We start from the raw sequence: 27,450 nt of genomic DNA, 5'->3' as shown, positions 1-27,450 counted from the left end.
AGGATAGCTGTCTATACTGCCACATATTTAAGTAATTATAGTGATGTGGAACCACTTAAAATGACTAATTTTAAAGAACATCAGTTGTTTTGCTATGTACAGTACTCTTATCCTCATTCTTTAGGTTAGAAACCCTTCTTTGGTAAGGAACTAATTCTGTAAGATTTGGGTGGGGCTAACACATCTTTCCCCCAAGCCATAGAGAAGGGCATGTGACCCCCAGTGGTCAAACTCTCCTATACCCCTAAACATAGTAATTGGTTCAAGGAAGGACATGTGACCCAGTCCACACCTTGGATCTTTTCTGCCAGAACTAAACTGGGAGGATTTGAGCCTGGGGCTGTCAAATCTCACAGTGGCCATTTTGTGGAAAATCTATCCAAGATATGAAAATAAGAGGCTGCTGACATCATCTGTATCCCTGGACCCAATACACTCAGTTACACGAGTCAACACTTTTCGTGTGTGCAAAATAATCTGATCTGTCACTTGCAACTCCTGCAAAAAAAAAAAAAAAAAAAAATCCCGTGTAAAAAGCCACTGAAAAAGCAGTGATATATCCAGAGTGTCCAAATGATGCAACCCCAAAGTAAAAAGGAGTTAACTCTGAAGAAATTGAATTGACTGGAATGAAGAAGGAAAGCCCCAAATAAAGCATCAATTCTTAATTCTTATAACAGGCTCTGTTTTCTAGGGAACCCAAACTAAAAGGATATCTACAAAAAGCTATCAGCTACCATTAGACCAGTGAAACACAGAATGCTTTCCCTTTGAGATCATAAATAAAACAAGGAAGGCCAGGCACAGAGGCTCATGCCTGTAATCCCAGCATTTTGGGAGGCCAAGGTGGGAGGATCACTTGAGGCCAGGAGTTTGAGACCAGCCTGGGCAACATAGCAAGACCCCATCTCTAAAATAAATTTAAAAATTAGCCAGACATGGTCGTGCACACCTGTAGTTCTAGCTACTCAGGAGGCTGAGGTGAGAGGACAGCTTGAGCCCAGGAGTTCAAGGTTACAGTGAGCTATGATCACGCCACTGTGCTCCATCCTGGACAATAGAGCAAGAGTCCATCTCAAAAAAGTAAATAAAAACTAAAAAACAGAAAAATAAAAATGTAAGAATGTTCAATATTAATACAATGTTGAATAGCAATGGTATCAATCTACACAGTAATACAAAATAATAGTCTACAGAGCAAGATAAAAAATAGTAAGTCAGTTACAAGGATTGAAAAGGAAGAAACAAAAAAAAAATGATTTCCAGATCATATGGTTGTCTACACAGAAAATATAAAGGAATTCACAAGTACATTCTTAGAATAAACAAGAGTTTAGCAAGGTATAGCTGGATACAAAATTGTTATATACCCAGGAATAAATCTAACAAAAGATATGCAAGAACCTGACAGAGAAAATTATAAAATTTCATTGTACAACATAAAGAAGACCTAAATAAATGGAGAGATACACTATGGATCATGGATTGGAAACTCAATATTATAAGGAGGTCATTTCTCCCCCAAATTAACATATAGATTCAATGCAATCCCAATCAAATTCTATGAGTTCTGGGTTCAGGGAGTTTTGTTTTGTTTTTCGTAGATTCTAAAATTTACATGGAAATTCAAAGGGCTAAGAGCAGTCAAGATTTTTTTTTAAACGTGGAAGGAGTTACTCTACCAAATGCCAAGACTGATTATAACTAAGATTATTTATAATTTGTAAAAAAAATACTGTATAACCAGACCAATGGAACAAAACAGAGATCCCAGAAAAAGATCCACAAATAAGGATATATAATCTACAACAGATAATTTCAATGTACATTTTAAAAGTAACTAAAAGAATTGGATTGTTTGTTACACAAGACAAATGCTTGAGATGATAGATACCCCATTTACCCTGATGTGATTCTTACACATTGTATGCCTGTATCAAAATATCTTATGTACCCCATAAATACATATGCATACTATGTACCCACAAATATTAAAATTAATTTTTTTAATCTACAATAGAGGCAGCAGGGCAGATTAATGTGGAAAGGATAATCCATTTAAAAAAAAATTAAAATTTCACACCATACACATATCAAGTCAAGGTGGAATATAAACCTAAACAAAAAGGGGGTAACTACAAATTCATGATAATACGGATGAATATCTTAATATCTCAGGGTAATAAAATATTTCTTATGACCCATAAAGTAATAACCATTAAAAAAGACTGGTAAGTTAAAACTGCATTAAAACTGAGAACTTACAGCTTTCATAAGATTCCATTAAAACTATGAAAAACAAGCCACAGGGTGGGAAAAGGTATCTGCTACACATATAACCAATAAACAACTAATACACAGACTGTATGTAAAGTAATCACACAAAATCAATTTTAAAAAAACCCAAAGGGTAAAAACAATGGAGGAGGGGGATAACGGCAAAATATTTAAATAAGCAACTTACAAAAGAAGAAATTCAAATGATCAATAAACATACAAAACAGAACTCAACCTCATTAGTAATAAAATAAAAATAAAAACTTACAATGAGATAGCATTGTGCATCCACCAGATTGTGGCAAAAATGAAAAAGTTGGCCATACCAAGTAATGGCATTGATGTAAAGCAACATTGTTGTGAGACTGTAAACTTCTACAACCACTTTAGAAAACAGTTTGACACTACCTAATAAACACTGCTGTAGCAATAAAGATTGCCATCTATGAGTGAACTCCCATTCACAATTGCTTCAAAGAGAATAAATATTTAGGAATCCAACTTACAAGGGATGTGAAGGACCTTTTCAAGGAGAACTACAAACCACTGCTCAGTGAAATAAAAGCAGACACAAACAAATGGAAGAATATTCCATGCTCATGGATAGGAAGAATCAATATCATGAAAATGGCCATACTGCCCAAGGTAATTTATAGATTCAATACCATCCCCATCAAGCTACCAATGACTTTCTTCACAGAATTGGAAAGAACTACTTTAAAGTTCATATGGAACCAAAAAAGGGCCCGCATTGCCAAGTCAATCCTAAGCCAAAAGAACAAAGCTAGAAGCCGGGCACAGTGGCTCATGCCTGTAATCCCAGCACTTTGGGAGGCTGAGGCGGGTGGATCACGAGGTCAGGAGATCGAGACCACGGTGAAACCCCGTCTCTACTAAAAATACAAAAAATTAGCTGGGCATGGTGGCGGGCGCCTGTAGTCCCAGCTACTCGGGAGGCTGAGGCAGGAGAATGGCGTGAACCCGGGAGGCGGAGCTTGCAGTGAGCCGAGATCGCGCCACTGCACTCTAGCCTGGGCGACAGAGCGAGACTCCATCTCAAAAAAAAAAAAAAAAAAAAAAAGAACAAAGCTGTAGGCATCATGCTACCTGACTTCAAACTATATTACAGGGCTATAGTAACCAAAACAGCATGGTACTGGCACCAAAACAGAGATATAGACCAATGGAACAGAATGAAGCCCTCAGAAATAATACCACACATCTACAACCATCTGATCTTTGACAAACTTGACAAAAACAAGAAATGGGGAAAGGATTCCCTATTTAATAAATGGTGCTGGGAAACCTGGCTAGCCATATGTAGAAAGCTGAAACTGGATCCCTTCCTTACACCTTATACAAAAATTAATTCAAGATGGATTAAAGACTTAAATGTTAGACCTAAAACCATAAAAACCCTAGAAGAAAACCTAGGCAATACCATTCAGGACACAGGCATGGGCAAGGACTTCATGTCTAAAACACCAAAAGCAATGGCTACAAAAGCCAAAATTGACAAATGGGATCTAATTAAACTAAAGAGTTTCTGCACAGCAAAAGAAACTACCATCAGAGTGAACAGGCAACCTACAGAATGGGAGAAAATTTTTGCAATCTACTCATCTGACAAAGGGCTAATATCCAGAATCTACAAAGAACTCAAACAAATTTACAAGAAAAAAACCCATCAAAAAGTGGGTGAAGGATATGAACAGACACTTCTCAAAAGAAGACATTTATGCAGCCAACAGACACATGAAAAAATGCTCATCATCACTGGCCATCAGAGAAATGCAAATCAAAACCACAATGAGACACCATCTCACACCAGTTAGAATGGCCATCATTAAAAAGTCAGGAAACAACAGGTGCTGGAGAGGATGTGGAGAAATAGGAATGCTTTTACACTGTTGGTGGGACTGTAAACTAGTTCAACCATTGTGGAAGTCAGTGTGGCCATTCCTCAAGGATCTAGAATTAGAAATACCATTTGACCCAGCCATCCCATTACTGAGTATAAACCCAAAGGATTATAATCATGCTGCTATAAAGACACATGCACATGTATGTTTATTGTGGCACTATTCAAAATAGCAAAGACTTGGAACCAACCCAAATATCCAACAATGATAGACTGGATTAAGAAAATGTGGCACATATACACCATGGAATACTATGCAGCCATAAAAAATGATGAGTTCATGTCCTTTGTAGGGACATGGATGAAGCTGGAAACCATCATTCTCAGCAAACTATCACAAGGACAAAAAACCAAACACCACATGTTCTCACTCATAGGTGGGAATTGAACAATGAGAACACCTGGAGACAGGAAGGGGGAACCTCACACACCAGGGCCTGTTGTGGGGTGGGGGGAGGGATAGCATTAGGAGATACACCTACTGTAAATGACGAGTTAATGGGTGCAGCACACCAACGTGGCGCATGTATACATATGTAACAAACCTGCATGTTATGCACATGTACCCTAGAACTTAAAAATAAAAAAAAAAAAAAAATACAAAAAAAAAAAAAGATTGCCATCTATGACCCAGAAATTGCAAGGGTGGCTATACCCTAGAGAAATTCATGAATATGTATACCTGAAAATTTGTATAGGAGTGTTCATAGAAACGTTTGTAATAGTAAAAAACTGGAAACAATCCAAATGTTCACCTACTATAGAATGGATTGATTGTGGCATATTTATGCAATGAAATACTACAAAGCAATGAAAATGAACGAACTTCAACTACTCAGAATATCATGAATTAATCTCACAAATTATAATTTTGTGCAAAGAAGCAAGACAGAAAAGCATACACACAATACGATTCCACCCGAATGACTTCAAAAAGAGAAGAAAACATTTTGCTTAGTAATGCATTCACAGATGGTAACATTAAAGAAAGGAAGGAAATGGTTATCTCAAAAGTCAGAATGGTGGACTGGAGTAGTCTTAAGAAGGGGCAAGATTTAGGAAAGAAAAGGAAGAATGTATCTAAAAGAAAAAAAAAACAGCAGAACAGTTACAGAGATGGAAATGAGCATAGCATTTGTGGAGGTACATTGAAAACACCAGACTGACTGGAGGACAATATGTAAACTAGAGAATAAGTCAACAAAAGGAGGACCAGGTCACAGTTAACTTTAAAATCCAAGCAAGGGTTTGGCTTTAACACTGCAAGAAGCCACTTATATTCTTGAACTGCACAATCCCATGATGAAAGCTGTGTTTTAGGGAGACTTAATTTGCAACACACTTGAATTGAGGAGGGAGGGACTAGATCAGCTAGTAGCTTTCTATCGTCACCTAGAAGTGAAATAATGAAGGATGCTCCAACGCAGTTTGGTGGCATTCATTTAAACACTTTATGTGTCAGATATCCATAGGATCTGTGTGAAACACTGGAGACAAAAAGTCAAAACCAGACCTGCCATCAAAGAGCTCTGAAAAGCAGTATAAAAATAGGGAAGGGGGTGGAGGGACATAAGAAATGTAACTTTTTAAAAAAAAATAGCTCATGAAATCAGTGATGAAGAAAAGAAAAAAGTCAAAGCTTCCTAGCCCTCAAGAGCCCTATAATTCAAGTACACATAAGGTAAGCACAACTATATAGCCCAAGGATTGATGAGGAAGAGAATAAGCAGGAAGTAGCCATGACTATACCACATACATGGGAGAAATGTGACAAGGAAAGGAATGTTTGGTTGGCAGCTGAAAATGCCAGAACACTCAATAGATCTTTGTTTTAGGATGAGAAAGACACAGTAAGTCTTATGGTTTAAGGGAAAGGTCCACAAAAAGGAGTAGATTGAAGATGTTAGAACAGGGAAAGTTGTGGGATCAAGACTCTGAGAGAGGTGGCAAGAGAGAATTTCAAAGTACAATAAAATAGGTAAGCTTTAGGAACAAGAGACCTTTCAGGCTCAAGGGAAAGATGGTTAAGTTCACATATTGAGAGAGTAGTATGCTAAGGTTAAAATGAAGGACTAATGGTAGTCCCAAACTTTTCAGTAAGATGAGGTAGAGAAACAAAATTGTTAAATAAGAGAAATGACCTAAGGTAAACCTCATCTCAAATGGCAAGATATTAAGACATAAAGATCAACTCTGGAATGTTCTAGTCTCTCTTTAACACTATTTTGCAGCTTAGGAGCAAGAAGCAAGTTAGATATTCAGCATTAAGAGTTAGTGAGACGAGTACAACAAAAGATCAGGGAAGTGTATGTGTCCAGCGAGATAAAACAGGCAGCACTGAAGTAGTCGGTAATATATGGAACTATGAATTGAACAAAGTAGATTCTGTAGACTGGAAGACTGGGCCCATCTGTCCAGAGTTACTAACACATACAAGACAAAAAACATCTGAGGTGTTAAATAAGTCTATACCCAGGAAATCCCACTCAGGTAAGATTTTCCCTCAGAAATAAAGATCTGATGGAAACCTTTCATTAAATTATGCTGCTTATGCAGCAAAATGATACCTGGTTAACAAAGGAAGGACTAAGAAAGCTGGCATAACTTTAGGGATAGTAGCAGTGACACTGTTAGGAAACCTGGAACTACCACAGAAAATATTCTGCAGAAAGAAAATATAGTCAAATAAAAAGAGTAGGCCAGGTAGCTCATGCCTGTAATCCCAGCACTTTAGGAGGCCGAGGTGGGCAGATCCCTTTAGCCCCGGAGTTCAAGACCAGCCTGGGCAACATGGCGAAAACCTGTCTCTACAAAAAGTGCAAAAATTAGCTAGGCACAGTGCCCATAGTCTAGTCCCAGCTACTTGGGAGGCTGAGGTGGGAGAATCGCTTAAACCCGAGGGCAGAGACTGCAGTGAGCCAAGACTGCGCCACTGCACTCCAGCCTGGGCAACAAAGAGAGACCCTATCTCAAGAAAAAAAAAAGCATAAGATCTGAAATCAGGCTGAGCGAGGTGGCTGATGCCTGTAATCCTAACACTTTGGGAGGCCAAGGCAGGTGCATCACCTGAGGTCAGGAGTTCGAGACCAGCCTGGCCAACATGGTGAAACCCTGTCACTACTAAAAATACAAAAATTAGCTGGGCGTGGTGGCGGGGACAGGAGAATCGCTTGAACCCGGGCAGCAGGGTGGAGGTTGCAGTGAGCCGATTGCGCCACTTCACTCCAGCCTGGGCGAAAGAGCAAAACTCCATCTCAAAAAAAAAATCTGAAATCAGAGAACTAGGATTTGAGTCCCAATTTAGGCAAACACAATTGCTCTTTTTAGGCCTCAATTCCCCATCTAGAAAATGATAACAACAGTAAGTAATATAGAAATAATAATAGCAGTGGCTAACATTTTTGAATGTTCCTGACACAGTACTAATGCATTATCAGAACCGTATTAGCTCACTTACACATGTATTAACTTATTTAATCCTCACATTAACTTAACTGAGGCTGTTATCCCCATTTTTCTGTGGTATATGCAGAATTTCAACCTATGCAATCTGATCCCAGATCCTATATTCTTTAGTACGTTTTCTGCCTCTCTGGGTTATGAAGATGAGAATGCAGTAAAAAGTGCTTTAAGTGTACACAAATGTTCATCATTACTGCTGAGTATCAAGCAACAGGACAAAATAACCCCAATAAAATCCTAGACAATTTGTCTACAGTCAACATTCCATAAATCTATGGGCCTTATCCTCAAAAAGCAAAGGGGACACACAGGTAAAAAGACAACTACTTGATATGGACAAAATATACATGCTGCTTTTCTATGGTGAGCTGAAGTAAACAGTATAATTAGTGATACAAGAATAAAGAGACTTCAGAAATCACCAAATCACAGCCTCAAAAAATAACTGCACTAAATGCAAAGGGCTAAAAAATAACTGAGACAGAAACAAAATCATTATAATTCTTTTTAAAGTAAAGGTTTCTGAACAGCCACAAAGCTTTGAAAAGAAATAAGGTTTCAAACAGCAACAGGCTTTTCACAGAGAACAAATTTTATACACGCACACTATGAAAAGGATGATCATTTCCAACAAAAGTCCTAAACCACATTATAAATACTGTAGTAAAAAACAGTTGATACTTAGTAGGCACTTACACAGAGCACTGTTCTAAGCATTTCAGAGGTATCAATTCATTTAATCCCCACAACAACCCTACGAGGTTAAGTCTTACCATCATCCTCATTTTCTAGATAGGGAAAATGAGGCAGAAGTGTGGTCAAGTAACTTGCCCATGTTTACTCAACGAGTGGCTGTGCTGGGGTGTCAAACCCAGGAACTTCATCTCCAGAATTTGTGCTATACTTCCTCTAATAGAAAACTAAAAAGCAGAACACAAATTGATTCACAGGTATTAACTATTATTCAATCATATTTGATAACAAGGAAGAACCTTTCATTCACAATAAGCAGTTAATGATTCATTACTCATAGCAGTTCTGTCTTTGGTGTTCCTTCCAAGTTAAGTCTGCACATTCTCACTGGACAATCTCATCAACCCCCACCCACCCCTCCGGCTCCAAATACAATCTACTTGCTGATAACTCTCAAATCTAGATCTCCAGCCCACTCTCTTCTGCACCTTCAACCTGCACCAAAATCCAAATAGATATTTCTCCCTGAATGATTCATGAGCCCCTCAAAATTAACACGTCCAAAACTGAATCATCATTTCCATCCCACTTGCATCTCCCAATCTCAAACTCCTTTTTCCTCCTGTACTCCCTTACCCCAAAGACTGCCACCATCATCCACGTGGTTGCCCAACTTAGGATGTCATCCCAGACTCCTCAGTCCGCCTCACCTTGCATGTCCAATCACCAATTATTACCATATCCACCTCCTCCTATCTGTCCAACAAGTGCGCATCTCTTCATTCACATTACCTTAATTTTATAACTTCTTAGAAAGCTGTTCTTATCTGCATTTTGTGTTGTTTTGCACAACTGATTCTCTTTTTCTCTTGTGGTTTGTCCTGTCCCATCTGGTGGCAAACTCCACTAATAGACATACAATTTCATATCCAACTCTCTAATGTGCACTTACTTTATCAGCATGATGTTTTCAGAGATAAACTTCTGGTTCTAATAAGAGAAATTAATACTGGGAATACATGTCAAGTAATAACATTTTTAATGACATCACCATCAGAAGCAAGACCTAATTATTTTACAAAAAAAAAAAAAAAATTCCTGTCATCATAACTCCCTGGGAGAAACTAATTACTACAAGTGTTTGATGACAGGTAGTATAGGCCATGTACTATCCTACGCACATTATACAAATGATGCCACTTAATGTTCACAACAACACTATGAGCGGGGTCCTATTATTATTCTCATTTGCCAGATGAGGAAACGGAAATTTGGCCCAACAACTTGGCCAAAGTCCCAAGTTAGAAAATATCAGTCAGATTTGAACCCATGTCGGAGTCTGACAGTAGAGCCCATGCTCTTAAACACTTGCTATTTTGCCCCTTAAGGGAAAAAAATGTGCTAGAAGGCTGGAAAGAAAGAAAAAAAAAAAAGCCTCTGCCTTGAAAGTAGCTAGGACTACAGGTGCGACACCACACCCGGCTAATTTTTTTGCAGAGATGGGCTGTGGGGGCTCGCTATGTTGCCCAGGCTGGTCTTGAACTCCTGGCCTCAAGTGATCCTCCTGCCTCGGCCTCCCAAAGTGCTGGGATTACAGGCCTGAGCCACTGCATCCGGCCCAAAAATTTTTAAGAAATGTCCGCAAACTAAAAAGACTCAGAGCCATAGAAATACAACTGCCCCAAAACAAAAAAAGGTAATTTAATTTGAATGCTTCTTTTCTTGGGACATCATAATTCACACAAATATGATTTTATTAAAACAAAAATGTCTACTGTCTCATACATAAGTATACTCCACAAAGAAATTCTACAAATATTAGAGTCCTCTGTCATTTAATTTTTATTTGGCGGGTGGGAGAAACGTGGCAACCAACCACTACAAGTAGGTGAAAGGCTTTGAAACCTCCACCTCGATCACTTGCTTTACTTCAAGACTGCTAACATATAAGAGAATGTCAGTGTATAAAGAACACTGCCTATCATCCATCTTCTCGGGTGCTCTGAGAAACACAGGCGCACAGTTAAATTCACAGGCGAACTCAGAACGAGCTTCAGCCTGCAATCCGTCAGGGATTCGGCAGCTGCACACCGAAGGTGCAGCCCGCAGCTCTCAACTTTTCATTCTGTCCACATGTTTTCAACCCTGGACGCACAAGCCCACTTTGAACCTGGCCCGAGGGTGCAAAGAGGGTTCCTGTCAGATTTCTCAGGAAGAGAGAGACGCGTGGAGGAGGGGCGGCCTCCCACCCGCCCCGAGCCGCCGCGCGTTTCTCCTTTTGTTGGGGTGGAGGAGGGCGGACCCCGCACCCTCTAGGGGCTAACAGGGGGTGGGCGGAGAGAGGGGAGGGGGCGAAACGCCGCGGCGGCCCCCGACGAGCCCGGGGGTGGGAACACAAAGAATCTGGGAAGCGGCCGACGAGCTCCCCCACCCGCCCTTCCCTAAACCGCCGCGAAAGTCCAGGCCCGGGACGCCGAGGAGCAGGAGGAGGCGGGCGCGCTGGAGTCCGCGGCCCTCTCTGCTCACTGCCGAGGCTCAGCGGCGGGCGCAGGCTGAAGGCCGGGGTTCGAGGGCGGCGCGAGGCCTCCGCTACCCGCTCAGCCACCGCGAACCCCTTCCGCCACGCCGCGGGCCAGGCCGCGGGATCCCGGTGCCGGCCCCGCCACACCCACCCGCCTCCTAGGCCCGGCCTGGGAGGACTCCGCAGCTCTTTCTCGGGCGGCGGCGCGCCCCACGCCCGAGATTTACCTGCTGATCTTCTGGGCGAAGGCGCGGCGCTCGGCCATGGCTGCTGAGGAGACGGCGGCGGCGGGCTGAGTGCGGACCGGCGGGCGCGTGCCTCCTCGCTCGTGCTCCCTCCCTCGCGGCCTCCGCCAGTCCCGGCTCCGGACCTGGGAGGCTGGGGCTGGCGGCCGGAGCCGGGAACGAGCCCTGCCGTAATGTTCCTTAGAGGCGCGCACCGAGAAACCGCTCCTCCCCCAGCGCGTCAATCCCGGCGGGAACCCCGGCTGCGGAAGGCGGCTGTGGCCGGCGGGAGCCGAGGGGTAGGAATGGAGGGCTGAGGAGGCGAGGCGCCAGCCCTAGCTGCTTCGCTGCCGCGGAGCCTGCTCGACCGAGAGGTCGCGGAGAGAAGCCAGAGACAGGCCAACGACCTGGCGAGGCAAGAAAATAAGATAACCGAACGCGTAGGGGGAGCTTGGCTTTCCCGAAATGGAAGGGAAGGAAATGGAAGGTGGGCTTTGCCGAGGGGGCTGTGCTTTACCTAAGCCCTGGATGACTGGGTTCATGTTTCTGCAGCACCGGTCTCCGAGCTTTTTAAAGCACTTGGGTTTCTGCTTCGGCCTCATGAATGCGGTCTAACTGGAGAAACAGTGGTTTTTCTTATAGAGAAAGGGCCAGAAAATACCTTGCTCCTGCAGAGATAACAATAGTAATAGTTGACTTCTGGTGCTTAGCCAGCCACTGGATTAAAGTTTTTCAAGCACGAGCGCTTGGAAGTAGATCGTTCCTATCCCTATTTTAGAGGGAAGGAAATTGGCTTAGAAAAGCAAAGTGACTGGCCCGAGGTCGCACAGATGGTAAACTCTTCCACTGAGACTCAAACCCAGAGCCTGTTCTATTCTTTGAGGACAGTTGTTTCCGTATTATTTCCCCCTTTTGGGTCTCTCTCTGTCTCTCATATATATATAGAGAGAGCTATGAAATCCAGGTGAGCTCTAACGTTCACCCCCATTTTGATGTTCTGTTAAATAAGCTCTCTGTTGACCAGTGAAACTGACCTTGTCCATAATAGCCTATAAAATAGAGACTAGCAGAGATCTGTTTTCATCTGTTCTGTTGTAATCCCATAATGTCTAGAATATTTGGCTCCTAATGCATATCGGTTGATTACTGACATTATGGTGACACTAAGAAAAATATCTTGGTTTCTTGTAGTACCTTTCCTCTTAAGTATTGCAAGAACTTAATATGTGTATTTGTTCATTGTTATTATTATATTCTCAGTATGTCCTGGTGGAATATGTTGGATACCTGTTTTCCTCTCTTTTACTATTGGAAAATCTGTAGCTTGGAGCCATTAGGTCACGTGCGAGAGTCACACATGAGTCAGAGGTGAAAGCCTCAATTAGTCAGATCCATAACTTCCTGTCTAGTGCTGTAACTTCTGTGGAAGACTGTGTATTTATATAACAATGCTCATTCCAGTAACACACTGCTTTTATTTATTGATTTATTTATTTGAGACAGAATCCCCCTGTGTTGCTCAAGCATGGAATGCATAGGGCACTGCAGCCTAAAACTCCTAGGCTCAAGCAATCCTCTTGCCTCAGCCTCTGGAGGAGTAGCTAGTACCACAGGCTCTTGCCAAGGCGCCTTCCAGTAACACACTGTTTTCAGATGCTTGTTTACTAAAGGAAAAGATAGTCTATTCAACGAGGACAGATATTTGGCCTCTACCTAAGTATAGAGCCCACCTAGGTGTTCTAAAAAACACAAAGGTGAACTAGACACAGACCTGCTCTCAGAATGTTTGAGTCCATTGGGAAAGATGAACCAGGTACTCACAGACTGTAAGTCAAGGCTATCACTGTACCTGGCTTTTAAGATCCTCTGTGATAGGAACCCAGACTTATTTTGCCACTTTCTTACTCTGTAACCTTAGGCAAGTTACTTAACCTCATCTCTAAAAGGAGCAAAATAATTATATCTACTTGAAAGGGTGTTGTGAAGATTTATTGAATTGATTAATATAAAGTTCTTAGAACAGGGCCTGGCTCATGGTAAGTACTATATGTGTCAGTTGTTGTTATTATTATCACTGTTACTGTCATTATTCATCCTATACTTAAGCTTGTCCTGGGTGTTTGATAGTCCCTGAATTGGTTGTCTGCTCTCATACTCCCAGCCAGATGTTGCATGCCTTTATTTCTGCTCTCCAAACATCTTTTCACTACTCTCTTAGAGAACTGGCCACATTTTGCTTTGAATAGTTCTTTGTATGCATGACTCACTAGTTGCCAAAGTGTCTGAAAGGACTTTGCATGTACTGTGCAGCTTACTGGAAACATTTAGAGCAGGAAGAGGACAAGCAGGATCATGCTGTAAGCAGGGTAATTCAGAGTCTGGGGAACACTCTAAGCAGGAAGGGTGACCCCCTACCTCTGTGGAAGAGCTGGCAGTCACAGACCAAGTCATGTTGGCTGGTATCCCTGCCCCACAGGGTTTCAATGTCAGGAAAAGATATGGAACTCAGCAATGGGAGTGAAAGTGGAATTGCTTCAGCTGACTAGCATCCATGCTTCCTATACCACCCCCTACACAAACACACACACACACACACACACACACACGTGTCAATCCACTATACTTCTGGGGAGCTCACTCCACCACCCTCAGTTTCAAGGGTCTTTTGACTTAGGCCTCAGCAAGCAAAGCAGCACACTCCTCTGGCTTTTGTGACTGATTTAGGGATAGGCTCATGAATCAAACCAAGACAATCGGGCCCAACCAGAATTAGAAATTGCGTTTGGTATACCAGGGCGCTCCATCTAAAGAAGGCCTACCTGAGAATGAAGCCAAACACAGCAGAGAGGAGAGCAAAAATATTGAAAAAGACAAGTTCCTTAGAATATAACATGACTTGAGCCTTGGACCTTGCAGTTACATGAGCTAAAAATGTGCTGGAATTTTTTTTTGGGGGGGTGGCTGGTTTTTCATTAGATTTGCTTTCATTAGCAATTCAAAGTCTTACCTGATACAGGACTTCATTCAGTCAACTAACATTCATTAAGTACTATACTAGACCCTGGAAATATAGTGGTAAATAGCAAAGTATTTCTGTCCTCAAAGAGTTTAGGGTCTGGCAGAAGAGAAAAGTAAGTAAATAGTAAGTTACGTGCTGAGACAGGAAAAATTAAGGAAGCTATTGGAGTGCATGTAAATTCTTGATAGCACCAGTTCTCAAATATGAGGTGTTAAAAACTGATGGAATTTAACCCTGTCCTTAGCCCTGTTATATAACCTAGGAGAAAGGCTGGCTGTAACTCTGGGAGCATGAGTAGCCCAGTTCAGAATTCAGGGCCCAAGCTCCCCACTGATGGAAAGATACAAAGAAACTACTTGCCAGAAGCCAGGACCAATTTGGCAGAGTCTACTCAAAACAGTGAGTTTTAGGTAAGAAAGCCTCAGAACAGTTTTCATTAGACATACCAGTGTACTAAGTCCCTCAAGCAGAAAACTTAGGGATATGACAGAAAAAAAAAAAAGAAAAGAGAAAAGAAGGTGGGAAAATTATGAGTTTTGCATTCTAACCTTTGTTGAACTTGGGTCTACCCACTTTAATATAGCACCAAGGATTGTTGAGGGGCCTAGTCAAGGGTCTAAGGCTACAGTACAAAGAAATAGAGTTTTCGGGTCATGACGGATAAAGTTATGGCTTTGCAGGCAGAATGTGTTCTCTTTTGGGATTTGGGGGAGCATAGGGAATGGTTCCTTTTTTCAGGCATGGGCTTTTTATTTATTTTTATTTTTATTTTTTTTGAGACAGAGTCTCACTCTGTAGCTCTGGCTAGAGTGCAGTGGTGCGATCTTGGCTCACTGCAAGCTCCGCCTCCCGGATTCACACCAGTCTCCCGCCTCAGCCTCCTGAGTAGCTGGGACTACAGGCGCCCACCACGATGCCCGCCTAATTTTTTTTGTATTTTTAATAGTGATGGGGTTTCACTGTGTTCGCCAAGATGATCTTGATCTCCTGACCTCGTGATCCACCCGCCTTGGCCTCCCAAAGTGCTGGGATTACAGGCATGAGCCACCGCACCCGGCCAGGCATGGGTTTTTATGAAACACCACTGGTTTCATACAATAAGATCAACATGGAGCTTCCTTCTTTGGAAGCCTCTAGCAAGGCCAAATGAATGTGGCCCGGAGAAAGGGAGAACTGAGGCATGATATGTGAGTTTACCTCAATCCCAAACTAAAGCCTAGGATTTGGACTCTAAATCTAAGCTACAGATGCTTTTGCCTGACTTTGTCCTCTGTGCTTCACTTCCTCTCAATATCTAGCAAGTGTAATTTTGCAGGGGGAAATTAAGGGGTCCTAAACCTGGCCATACTTAACAACTAATAGCACCCACATTTACTTTGTCGTAATACTCACCACACTATTCAAGTATTGTGTTAATCTTTGCACCCCATCGAACTTGATCTCTTGTTCACCATTGTATTTCCAGTATCTAATACACTGCCTGGTCCATTATAATAAGTTAGTAAATGTTTTTGAGTGAATAAATGCCATGAACTAAAGTATTTTTAGATCCTACCTGTATTCATCCGTTTTCATACTGCTATAAAGAACTGCCCAAGACTAATTATAAAGGAAAGGGGTTTAATTGACTCACAGTTCAGCATAGCTGGGGAGGCCTCGGGAAACTTACAACCATGGTGGAAGGCGAAGGGGGAGCAAGGCAGCTTCTTCACAAAGCAGCAGGAAGGAGAAGTGCCAAGCAAAGGGGGAAGAGTCCTTATAAAACCATCAGATCTCCTGAGAACTCACTCACTATCACAAGAACAGCATGGGGGAAACTGTTCCCATGATTCAGTTACGTCCACCTGGTCTCTCCTTTGACAGGTGGGGATTATGGGGACTACAATTCAAGATGAGATTTGGGTGGGGACACAAAGCCTAACCATATCACTGCCTTAATTTATATTTCCCCAAAAATAGAGCTTGAGGCTTGGATGCAGGTAGTTTATTAGGAAGTGATGCTAAGAAGCTGGAATGAGGAAGTGGAGAGAGTAGAACAGAGGAGGGAAAGCCAGTAAATAGTGTTGTTGAGGTGTTACCACTGTGGGCAACTGAGGCTCAATCCCGCCTGCAACCTGCGTAAAGTATAGAAGGCACCTCAGAATTGTCTCTTTGAGGCTCAGTATTTACCTGATGCCTTCTAGATCCCTTGGTTGAAGGCTTACTCTTGGAATATTAACTGCCCGCACACTTAATGCTACAAAAAGCTAAGAGACATGGTGTGTGTTTCTGGTGACCAGCTATCAGTGCCTCTAAGAATTGTTCACCACAGCTGCACCTAAAATCGGAAAGGAGCCATGGGGTGAAGTACAGGGTACCAATAGTGTCTATTACAGATCCCCTGAAAGTGATGCAGAGACTGCAATAGCGATCTTGCCAGAATAGAATGTATTTGCACCTCATGGTTCTGCTGCTTTACAGAATTGGGAAAGACCAAAAGGCCAGACCACCTGAGTCAAAATGACCCACAATGCAAGCTCGGTGCCTACTTTAAAAATAGGTCCACAATGTTTTTCCTCAATGGACTATTATATCAGTAGAAAAAAAACAGTTTTTCCCATACTCTCACAACATGCTTCTGACACCAGATATGTGGGATTTTTTTCCCCGTACATCAAGCAAGCAATCGATTCTGCAGCAGACACCAGTTGAGTCTCCTCCAATTCAGTTCTGGGGTTCTGGAATCTAGCTGGAGTTCAGTTCTGACACTGTCTACCTGGAGTTAGCGTCAGATCCCACAGGTTGAGGGCTCGATCCCACAAGACTGCCCCCCACATCCAGTGCCAATTGCAAGCCACAGGTTGTTCTACCAGTGCTTTGACTGACTGTAAATTGGGGTTCCCACAACCCCTTTCCTTGGGTTTGATTAATATACTAGAGCAGAACACAGGGAAATATTAATATTTACCAGTTTATTATAAAAGATATTACAAAGGATAAGTAGAAAAGATGCATAGGGCAAGGCATGTGGGAAGGAGCACAGAGCTTCCATGCCTTCTCTAGGTGCACCACCCTCCAGAAGCCTCTACGTGTTCAGCTCTCTGGGTTTTGGTGGAGGCCTCATTACAGAGGCATGATCGACTAAATCACTGGCCACTGATGATCAGCTTAATCTTCAGCCCCTCTCCTCTTCCTGGAGGTTAGGTGGTAGGGCTAAAAAGTCCTGTATTAATCCATTTTCATGCTGCTGATAAAGACATGCTCCAGACTGGGCAATTTACAGAATTAAGAGGTTTAATGGACTTACAGTTTCACCTGGCTGGGGAGGCCTTACAATCATGGCAGAAGGCAAGGAGGAGCAAGTCACATCTTACATGGATGGCAGCAGGCAAAGAGAGAGCCTGTGCAAAGAAACTCCCGTTTTTAAAACCATCAGATCTTGTGAGACCTGTTCACAATCACAACAACAGCACAGGAAAGACCCCCCCCCGTGATTCAGTCATCTCCCACCAGGTTCCTCCCACAACACATGGGAATTATGGGAGCTACAAGATGAGAATTGGGCAGGGACACAGAGCCAAACCATATCAGTCCCAAATCTCTAATCATCTTTTACCAGCCCCCATCCTGAAGCTACACAGAAGCTGCCAGCCACCAGTCATTTCATTAGCATACAAAAAAATTATTCCTGTGGAAATCACAAGGATTTTATGAGTTTTATGCCAGGAAATGGAATGAAGACCAAGTATAGATTTTATAATATCACAACTATATTTCAAGGTAGTCATATTTGATGAAGTAAAATTCTTTTAAAAGAATTTCAGCTAAGAAATGCAGACTCAGATGAAATAATGAAGCTAAACCTGTATAGTCCAATACCATAGCCACAAGCCACATGTGGCCACTTAAATTCATTAAATAAAACTAAAAATTGAGTTTTCAGTTTTATTAGGCATATTTTAAGTATTCAGTAGGCCACAGGTGGCTAAGGGTTGCCATACTGGACAATATACAGACAGAACATTTCCATTATCATGTGAAGATCTGTTGGACAGCACTGATCCAAAGATCATTGCTGCCAAACCATTAGATAAGAGTCTAGTGGGGAACTTTAAATGGTTGGATCAGGCTGATAAGACCAGAACCCACTGATGAATCTTAACATCAAACACACACACACCCAGAGTTAACCAGTCAAACACACCAGAGGCACTATGTCCCTCATCACATGATATAAAGAAGGGAGTGTAAGATGATACACCTATAGAAGATGTATAGGATGTATACAGCATCACCTATGAAACATTCCTGGCAGATACTTAAAGCTAACGCTGGTTCCGTTTATAGAAAATACAGGAGATGAAAGAACATGTCAAACAATACGCTTGGGTTAAAATTAGCAAAATTCAAAATACAGGAAATTTTACAGGACATAATGACCTAGTTCCTTTAACAAATAAATTTCAAGGAATAAAAAATATTAGAAGTAGAGTAAGCATATAAGCAACAAGAGGTAAATTGGACATAATCAAAATGTAAAGTTTTTGTGCTTCAAGGACACCATCAAGAAATTGAAAAGACCACCCACAGAATGGGAGAAAATTTTTACAAATTATTTATGTAATAAGAAACTTACATCTAGAATATATATAAAGAACTCTTGTAAGTCAATAATAAAAAGACAACCCAATTTTAAACTTGGCAAACAATTGGAATAGACATTTCTCCGAAGAAAATATGCATATGCAGATGGCCAACACACATATAAAAATGATCAACATCAGTATCGATCAGGGAAATGCAAATTAAAACCACAGTGAGATGCCACTTCACAGCCACTAGACTGACTAGAATCGTAAGGACAGATATTAATAAGAGTTGATGAGGACGTGGAGAAATTGGGGAGTTCTCGTATACAACTGGTGGGAATGTGATATGGTGCAGTCACTTTGGAAAACTTTCTATCAGCTCCTTAAAAGGTTAAACATAAGTTACTATATGACCTAGGAATTCCACTCCTAGAAATATACCCAAGAGAAATGAAGATAGATAGATAAATAGATAGATAGATACAGAAACTTGTACACCAATATTCATAAAAGCATAATTCATAATAGCCAAAAAGTAGAAACAACCCTAATGTCCATCAGCTGATGAAAGGATAAATAAAATGTGTATCCATTCAATGGGATTGATGTGATTTGGCTATGTCCTCACCCAAAATCTCATCTTGAACGCTAATCCCCACATGTCCAGGTGGAGGTAATCAGATCATGGTGGTTTCTCCCACACTGTTCTTGTGATAGTCTCACAAGAGCTGATGGTTTTATAACCAACTGGCATTTCCCCTGCTTGCACTCATTCTCTCTCCTGCTGCCCTGTGAAGAGTGCCGTCCGCCACAATTGTAAGTTTCCTGAGGCTTCCCCAGCTATGTGGAACTGTGAGTAAATTAAACTTCTTTTCTTTATAAATTACCCAGTCTCAGGTATTTCTCCATAGTAGTATGGGAATGAACTAATACAGGGATATTATTCCAGAAATAAAAAGAAATAAAATACTGGTACATGCTGCAATATTATGCTGATTGATGTAATCCAGTATTTATTTTCGGATAAAATTATATAAGGTATGACATTTGCTTTAAAAATAACCCAACATGGGTTTCCGTTGATGAGTGTTGAAGCTGGGTAAGAGAATATGGAGTTTCATTACATCGTTTTTTGTAAGTTGAAAAAAGGCCCTCAAATGAGTATTATGTCAGAAGGGAGAAGACAACTTACTGATTAGAGAAGAAAGGGTTGAAAGCTTAGCTCAGAGAATGAATCAATCATGAAGCCAGTCTAAAAGGTCTAAGCAGCCAGAGGTTAGAGTAATCACACAAGTAGAGGAAATGTCTGCCAAAGGCTGTCTTGGAACCAATGTCTATGGTACTCTATTGTGCACCGTTCTCATTTTGTTTCACTGAGCTAAGAACTGAGACCTGCTGGACATTACTGACTATGGATCTGGGCAGAGATGAGCCCAGTGTTCTTTAGGAACAGTAGGGCAGATCTGGGACAAGCAGGTCTCACACAGAGAAAGGACAGAAACATCAAAGTTCAAAAGAGTTGCAGTCATGGAAAGTTCTGTCAGGCGGGAGACAGTACATGTTTGTAGGTTATGGGGGAGGGCTAGAGGAGCGAGAAAAAGTGAAAATATTGAAAGAGGTATCTTTCACCTGCTTGGGAGGGAAGAAAAGGTTGGAAAGCCACACAACATTTTAGAGGTGGAAATAAGGGAATTTGAGGGAGCTTAATTCAGCATTTCATTTTCTCACTAAATATAATGATGTAAGGCTAGTATATTAGTTTTTTGCCACTGCCTGACCAAAAGTGACCATCCCCTTTGTCATATAATGTAACCTATCAAGCAATCAGCTATCTTATATCCATAAGTCCTGCCCACATGAAACAGGAGAGCCTATACAGGACATGTATGCCAGGGGCAGGAATCTTGGTAGAACTGCCTACTACAGCCAGGTAAGGATGAGAATCTTGGATGTACGATCCCACATTGCTGGAACTGGTTCAGTCTGTGAACTAAGAGATAAGGCCTTGGATAGGGAACGAGGGACCATATTGAAAACTTACCAAGAGATACAGAGAACCAAATGGGGAAGGTGCTGACAGTCATAATCCCTCTTGAAACAGAGGGAGCAGGGGACTGAAGACGAGAAAAAGTGGGGTTTTAGTTCTGGCTCTGCCACAATCTTACTATAAAATTTTAAGCAAATCACAAACTTTCTGGGCCTCTCTTTCTTCAGCTATAAAATAAAGGTGATGAAATTAGATGATTGCTAAGGTAAATAACATTTCTCTGTTACCATTATCGTATGGTACTCGTACAAGTATAGAAAAAGAATTGTAGGATATTCTTTTTCCAAATATTTTAAAGATTTGCATTATTTGTTTGTTTAGGGACTACTTAGGCATAGCCTTGCTTAAAGGTAGGGAAAAGGTAGATGATTACCACTTAAGAATGCTGCTAAGCTGGGCACGGTGGCTCACACCTGTAATCCCAGCACTTTGGGAGGCTGAGGCGGGCAGATCACCTGAGGTCGGGGGTTCCAGACCAGCCTGACCAACATGGAAAACCCCGTCTCTACTAAAAATACAAAATTAGCTGGACGTGGTGGCACATGCCTGTAATCCCAGCTACTTGGGAAGCTGAGGCAGCAGAATCGCTGAAACCCAGGAGGCAGAGGTTGCAGTGAGCTGAGATGGCACTATTGCACTCCAGCCTGGGCAACAAGAGTGAAACTCTGTCTCAAAAAAAAGAATGCTGCCAAACCAATAATCATGTGGTTCTGAAATAGAATGTCATTTTGTACCTTAGCTCTGGTATTTGCTGTTTTGTTTCTTTACTTTTTATTGTTTTTAAAAAGTTGTTTGTTTGTTTATTTATTTATTTTGAGACAGAGTCCTGCTCTGTCACCCAGGCTGGAGTGCAGTGGCATGTTCATGGCTCACTGCAACCTCACTCTCCTGAGCTCAAGCGATCCTCCTGCCCCAGCATCCAAGTAGCTGGGACTACAGGCATGCACCACCATGCCCAGCCTTGTCTCTATTTTTAATTTTTAGTAGAGATAAGGTCTCACTGTGTTGCCCGGGCTGGTCTGGAACTCCTGGGCTCAAGCTATCCTTCCGCCTTGGCCTCCCAAAGTCCTGGGATTACAGGTATGAGCCACCGAACCCAGCCTAGTATTTGCTGTTTTAATCTATCTGCAATTTGTTTTAGTTCTCTGCTTTCTTGACTGTTTTAGGTTCATTATACCACATGACTCTTTTACCAAAGGTGGGATATTCTTTCAAGTCCATTCTGAATCAGATTCTGACTCTGCTTCTGTCCCTGCTTCTAGATCTAATAAATTACCCAATATCTCTTAATTTTACCTTCTCTACTTCTCAAACAGAGATTATAATAGATACTTTTGAAGGATTTCATGAAAATGATTGATTCTACAAAAATAGTTTTTAAAGCTACAAGTAGAAATAATTTAAATATTGCTATAAAAGTTCTTTTATTTGTCATGTTTTTTCAAAGTTTTTCTTTTAAGAGGTGGGGTCTTGCTGTGTTGCCCAGACTGGAGTCCATTGGCTATTCACAGGTAATCATAGCACACTGCAGCCTAGAACTCCTGGGCTCAAGAGATTCTCCTGCCTCAGCCTCCCGAGTAGCTAGGACTATGGGCATGTGCCACCATGCCTAGCCAGAGTTTGTTTGTTTTTGTTTGTTTGTTTGTTTTTTGAGACAGAGTCTTGCTCTTGTCACCCAGGCTGGAGTGCAATGGCGCGATCTCAGCTCACTGCAACCTCCGCCTTGTGGGTTCAAGCAATTCTCCTGCCTCAGTCTCCTGAGTAGCTGGGATTACAGATGTGTGCCACTATGCTGGCTAATTTTTGTATTTTTAGTAGAGACAGGGTTTCACCATGTTGGCCAGGCTGGTCTGGAACTCCTGCCCTCGTGATCCGCCTGCCTCGGCCTCCCAAAGTGCTGGGATTACAGGCCTGAGCCACCACACGGGCCCAGAGTATTTTAAGCCAGTCCTTTAAGGTTGTCAGCTCTGTAAGTTTGCATACTTTTACTATATTATGTACTTATAAATCATAGATCTGGAAGGAACCTGGGAGCTTATCTGATTCAATTCAAGCAGCGTGAAATGGTTTCAACTAAAACCACCCAGGAAGTGTCCAAACCAGGCACAAAACTATGGTCTCTGTATTATATTCAAGTACTATTGTCATAACTACATGGAATCCATTCATCATTGACTTACTCACTGAATACATTGTTGTTGTTGTTGTTGTTATTGTTGTGGTTTTTGATACAGGGTCTTGCTCTGTCACCCAGGCTGGAGTGCAGTGGCATGATCTCGGCTCACTGCAGCCTTTACCCCCTGGGCTCAAGTGATCCTCCCACCTCACCCTCCCCAATAGCTGGGACTACAGGCATGCACCACCATGCCCAACTAATTTTTTTTATTTTTAGTATAGACGGGGTTTCACCATGTTACCCATGCTGATCTCAAACTCCTAGGCTCAAGCAGTTCACCCACCTCAGCCTCCCAAAGTGCTGAGATTATAGGCATGAGCCACAATGTCCAGCCATGAGAAAAAAAATTTTTTTTCGGAGTCTCGCTCTGTCGCCCAGGCTGGAGTGCAGTGGCCTGATCTCGGCTCACTGCAAGCTCCACCTCCCAGGTTCACGCCATTCTGCCTCAGCCTCCCGAGCAGCTGGGACTACAGGCGCCCACCACCACGCCCGGCTAACTTTTTTGTGTTGTATCTTTAGTAGAGATGGGGTTTCACCATGTTAGCCAGGATGGTCTCGATCTCCTGACCTCGTGATCTGCCTGCCTCGGCCTCCCAAAGTGCTGGGATTACAGGCGTGAGCCACTGCGCCCAGCCTTTTTTTTTTTTTCCTGACAGAGTCTTACTGTGTCGCCCAGGATGGAGGGCAGTGGCATGATCTCGGCTCACTGCAACCTCCGCCTCCCCAGGTTCAAGGGATTCTCCTGCCTCAGCCTCCCAAGTAGCTAGGATTACAGGCGCCCACCACCACACCTGGCTAATTTTTGTATTTTTACTAGAGATAGGGTTTAACCATGTTGGCCAGGCTGATCTCAAACTCCTGACCTCAGGTGATCCACTCACCTCGCCCTCCCAAAGTGTTGGGATTACAGGTGTGAGCCACTGTGCCCAGCCGAGTAAATATTTTTTAAGTGCTACTGTATGCCAGGGTTTGTGCTAGGGCCTGGTGATAGACCTGTGAATGAGAAAATAGGTATTGCTATCCAGGAAGTAATGATAGGGAAGGGGGGTGGGGAGGGAAGTAGACAAGTAAACCAGCAATTCTTTGATAAACATATGAACAGAATACTTTGGGAGTACATAAGAGGATACTGTAACTGATTCTTGGGTGGTCAAGAAGAACTTCCAAGAAGAGATGCCCTGAATCCTGACAAGTAGAAACTAGCTAACCAGGGAAACTAGTAAGGATGAGGAATGGACATTCTGGGCAGAGCAAACCACATTTCCAGATGCACAGATGCACTGAAGTACAAGAGCTTGGCTTATTCTGTGAAACTGCAAATGTTCTGCATGGTTGGAGCTTGGAATACAAGGTAGGGAGCGATTAGAAGTAAGATTAGAGAGATAAGGCAGAGGCCAGTTTATGAAGGGTTTGGCATGCCAGGCTAAGGAATATAAAGTACACACTGAAGGAAATGGCATGGGAAGTGGAGGGTTGCAGGGAATAATATAATCACATTTGAATTTGACAATGATTAATCTGAATTTAAGGAAGAAAATGGGTTGAAGCGAAGTTAAAAGTAGGGGCAGGAAGACTGATCAGAAGGCTGTTGCATTAATCTAAGAGTATTAATCTATAGATTTGGTTACTGTAACAGAAACTCAAATAACAGTGGTTTGCACAAGATAAAACTTCTTTCCTCACCTAACAGGCTGAGCATAAGCAATCCAGGGCTGGTATAGCAGCTCAAGTGAGCCACCATGCCCAGCCCCCATTCGCCAGAATTTAGACACATGAACATTGCACAGCTGCAAGGATAGCTAGGAAATGTAGATTTCATTTTGTCAGGGCATGTGCCCAGTTTAAAAACAGGGATTTATTACCATAGACAAACGGCAGGATGAACTTTAGGACTACTAGCAAGCTTCTATCATACTAACTAAGAAAAGAAAAAAACCTAAACTGAAGTAGTGGCAGTGACTTGGGCCAGTTTGAGAAGTAATTGGGAAGTTGAGTTGATAGGACTTGGCTATGGATTAGAAATGACAGGTGAGGACCGAGATGGTGCCAGACGTGATACCCAGGTGTCTGACTTGGGCACCTGGAGGGATAATGGCGAATAACATTTACTGAGCAAGAGCACAGAAGAGGGAGAAGAGATTCAGGGAATAAGTGTAGAATATAATTCAGTTTTGCACAAGCTGAGTTTAAAGTGTATGTAAGACAGGCCAGGCATGGTGGCTCACTCCTGTAATCCCAGCACTCTTTGAGGCTGAGATGGGCGGATAACTTGAGGTCAGGAGTTTGAGACCAGCCTGGCCAATATGGTGAAACCCCGTCCCCGTCTCCACTAAAAATACAAAAAGTAGCTGGGCGTGGTGGCACATGCCTGTAATTCCAGCTACTCGGGAGGCTGAGGCAGGAGAATTGCTTGAACCTGGGAGGCAGAGGTTGCAGTGAGCCAAGATCACGCCACTGCACTCCAGTCTGAGCAACAGAGCAAGACTCCGTCTCAAAAACAAAAATAAATAAAATGAAGTGTATGCAAGACATTCAGACAGAAATGTCCAGTAGACTGACTTTGGAATCATCAGCATGTACAGAGTGTAAGAGCAGATGTTACTTAAGGTATGAGAGAAGACAGAATGGGTCAACTGAGAAAAAGAAGAAAAGGCTGAGGAGAGAAACCAGATTTTTAAAGACAAAAGTGGAGAAGGAATCCCAAGGAGGGGGATAGGTAGAAAGGACAATGGAAGTAGGAAAATGTGGCGATGTGTCATAGAAGCCAAGGGAAGAGAGCTTTTCAAGAAGAGGAAGCAATAAAAATTCAGTGCTGGGCGTGGTGGCTCACACCTGTAATCCCAGCACTTTGGGAGGCCGAGGTGGGTGGATCACCTGAGGTCAGGGGTTCGAGACCAGCCTGCCCAACATGATGAAACTCCATCTCTACTAAAAATACAAAAATTAGCTGGGCGTCCTGGCAGGCGCCTGTCGTCCAAGCTACTCGGAGGCTGAAGTGGGAGAACCGCTTGAACACAGGAGGTGGAGGTTGCAGTGAGCTGAGATCACGCCACTGTACCCCAGCCTGGGTGACACAGTGAGACTCAATCTCAAAAAAAAAAAAAAAAAAAAAATTGTTCAGGAGCACTGTGAAAGATATTCCCAGAAAAAAAAAATGATGCAAAAGCTAGAGATTTCTATTGGTAAGATTATTTAGCCATTTGCTAGAGTCCGGGAACCTAAATGAGGGCAATAATGGCACCTATTTTATTGGTTGTTGAAAGGATAAGATGAAATAATTCAGGGACTTAACACGTAGTAAGGCCTCAGTGGAGATTAGCTATTTCTGCCGTTGTTTTTATGATTAGGATTGTTTAAAAATCTGTTTAATAACTACCTATACTTTTCTTCCTATCCTCTATCTCTTCCTCCTGCTGCTGCTTACTTTTTTTTTTTTTTTTTTTCCAGAGAGAAGATCTAGCTATGTTACCCAAGCTGGATTTGACCTCCTGGGCTCAAGGGATCCTCCTACCTCAGCCTCCCGCATAGCAGGGACTACAGCTGCACACCACTACCCAGCTCCCTTCTTCATGTCTTAACTGTCCTTATTATCACAGTGAATAATGCCCAATCTATTAGTGAATAATGCCTAATCTATTAAGAGCCATGTGAAAAACCTAAATTCTTTCCATTTGCAACCCTTTTGGTATGGTCAAGTCAGTGGATCTGGCCATCATACAAACTCAAATCAACTACTACAAATTCAGATTGGCTGAGCAGATTCCAGCCATTTTAAAAGCTTGTCTCTGCTGTATCCTGTATCTTTCTGCATTTAGATGTAACTTCACTGTGGGTGTCCTTACAGTATATATTTTTATGAGACATCAAACTTACTAAGAGTACTTTATAGCATAGTATTTAGGAACTTAGGGGTCAGAATTAAGACATTGTTACTATGTCACCTTGAGAATTTTCTTTAACTTCACAACACTTCAGTTGCCTGATCAGTTAAATAATTATGATAATACAAGACATAGTAGCATCACAGGGTTATTATGGGGCCTAAATAGATAATGTATATAAAGTATTTATCACAGTGCCTGGTACAGATGTTAACTTCTGTTACTACTCTGATTCTAGCCTCCCTAATTCTCATTCTTTTTTGGGGGTTGCAAGGGAGTTCACTGTGCTGTTTGCTATATTTCAAGCCTCAAAAGACAATGAAGTTCCCAAATGCTCTTCAAGGCAGAACAAATATAAATAATGATTCTCACACCAAATGTGTGCAAAGTTCAAATATTGCATTAATGGTGCTTTTTATTGTGCAAATGATACAACTAACCCATCATGTTCTTTCTGTGTCAGGAAGAACATGGATGGGAACAGAAGGATCTTTGAAATCCTACCCTCTGTGTAGATCAGTATCTGTGAATTTTTCTCTTGTTAGTACTGATTTATTTACTCTTTCTGGTGTATCTGCTCTTTCCCTTAAAACCTTTATGATAAAAACATATATTTGAATGCCCACTTTGTGCCTAGTATTTTGCTCCATTCTAGTAATTT

At 42.1% G+C, this 27,450-nt stretch overlaps 2 protein-coding genes across 11 annotated transcripts in view; one reads left to right on the top strand and one right to left on the bottom strand.

The window, feature by feature from the left end:
• Window positions 1-11,286, bottom strand: part of DOCK7 (dedicator of cytokinesis 7) — a 235,837-nt gene extending 224,551 nt beyond the window's left edge. For 4 of the 10 annotated variants that reach the window (XM_032136373.2, XM_058430387.1, XM_032136376.2 and 1 more), the window contains exon 1: window positions 11,102-11,279. In XM_032136373.2, coding sequence (XP_031992264.1) covers window positions 11,102-11,139 — 38 coding nt within the window. In that variant the 5' untranslated portion in view covers window positions 11,140-11,279. Of the gene's footprint in view, window positions 1-11,101 lie in introns of all 10 variants that reach the window. The other 6 variants (XM_032136377.2, XM_032136379.2, XM_032136380.2 and 3 more) reach the window with 3 other exon arrangements.
• LOC131381784 (uncharacterized) lies at window positions 11,138-26,533 on the top strand. The gene is made up of 3 exons (XM_058430501.1): window positions 11,138-11,161; window positions 11,304-11,513; window positions 26,356-26,533. Exons 1-3 carry the CDS (start codon window positions 11,138-11,140, stop codon window positions 26,434-26,436), a joined length of 315 nt encoding a protein of 104 aa, XP_058286484.1. The 3' UTR covers window positions 26,437-26,533.
• Window positions 26,534-27,450: the final 917 nt, after the last annotated feature.

This window comes from Hylobates moloch, unplaced genomic scaffold (genome assembly GCF_009828535.3).
Source record: "Hylobates moloch isolate HMO894 unplaced genomic scaffold, HMol_V3 SCAFFOLD_18, whole genome shotgun sequence".
NCBI classification, from domain to species: domain Eukaryota; kingdom Metazoa; phylum Chordata; class Mammalia; order Primates; family Hylobatidae; genus Hylobates; species Hylobates moloch.
The sequence above is the reverse complement of the archived record's forward strand: the minus strand, read 5'-3'. Positions and strand labels throughout refer to the sequence as shown.

Coding starts and splice junctions, on each gene's coding strand:
- LOC131381784 (XM_058430501.1), top strand. CDS start 11,138: ATGGCTGCTGAGGAGACGGCGGCG. Junction 11,162..11,303: donor CTGCTGAGGAGACGGCGGCG/GCGGGCTGAGTG, acceptor AATGTTCCTTAG/AGGCGCGCACCGAGAAACCG. Junction 11,514..26,355: donor CAGGCCAACGACCTGGCGAG/GCAAGAAAATAA, acceptor TTTTTTTTCCAG/AGAGAAGATCTAGCTATGTT.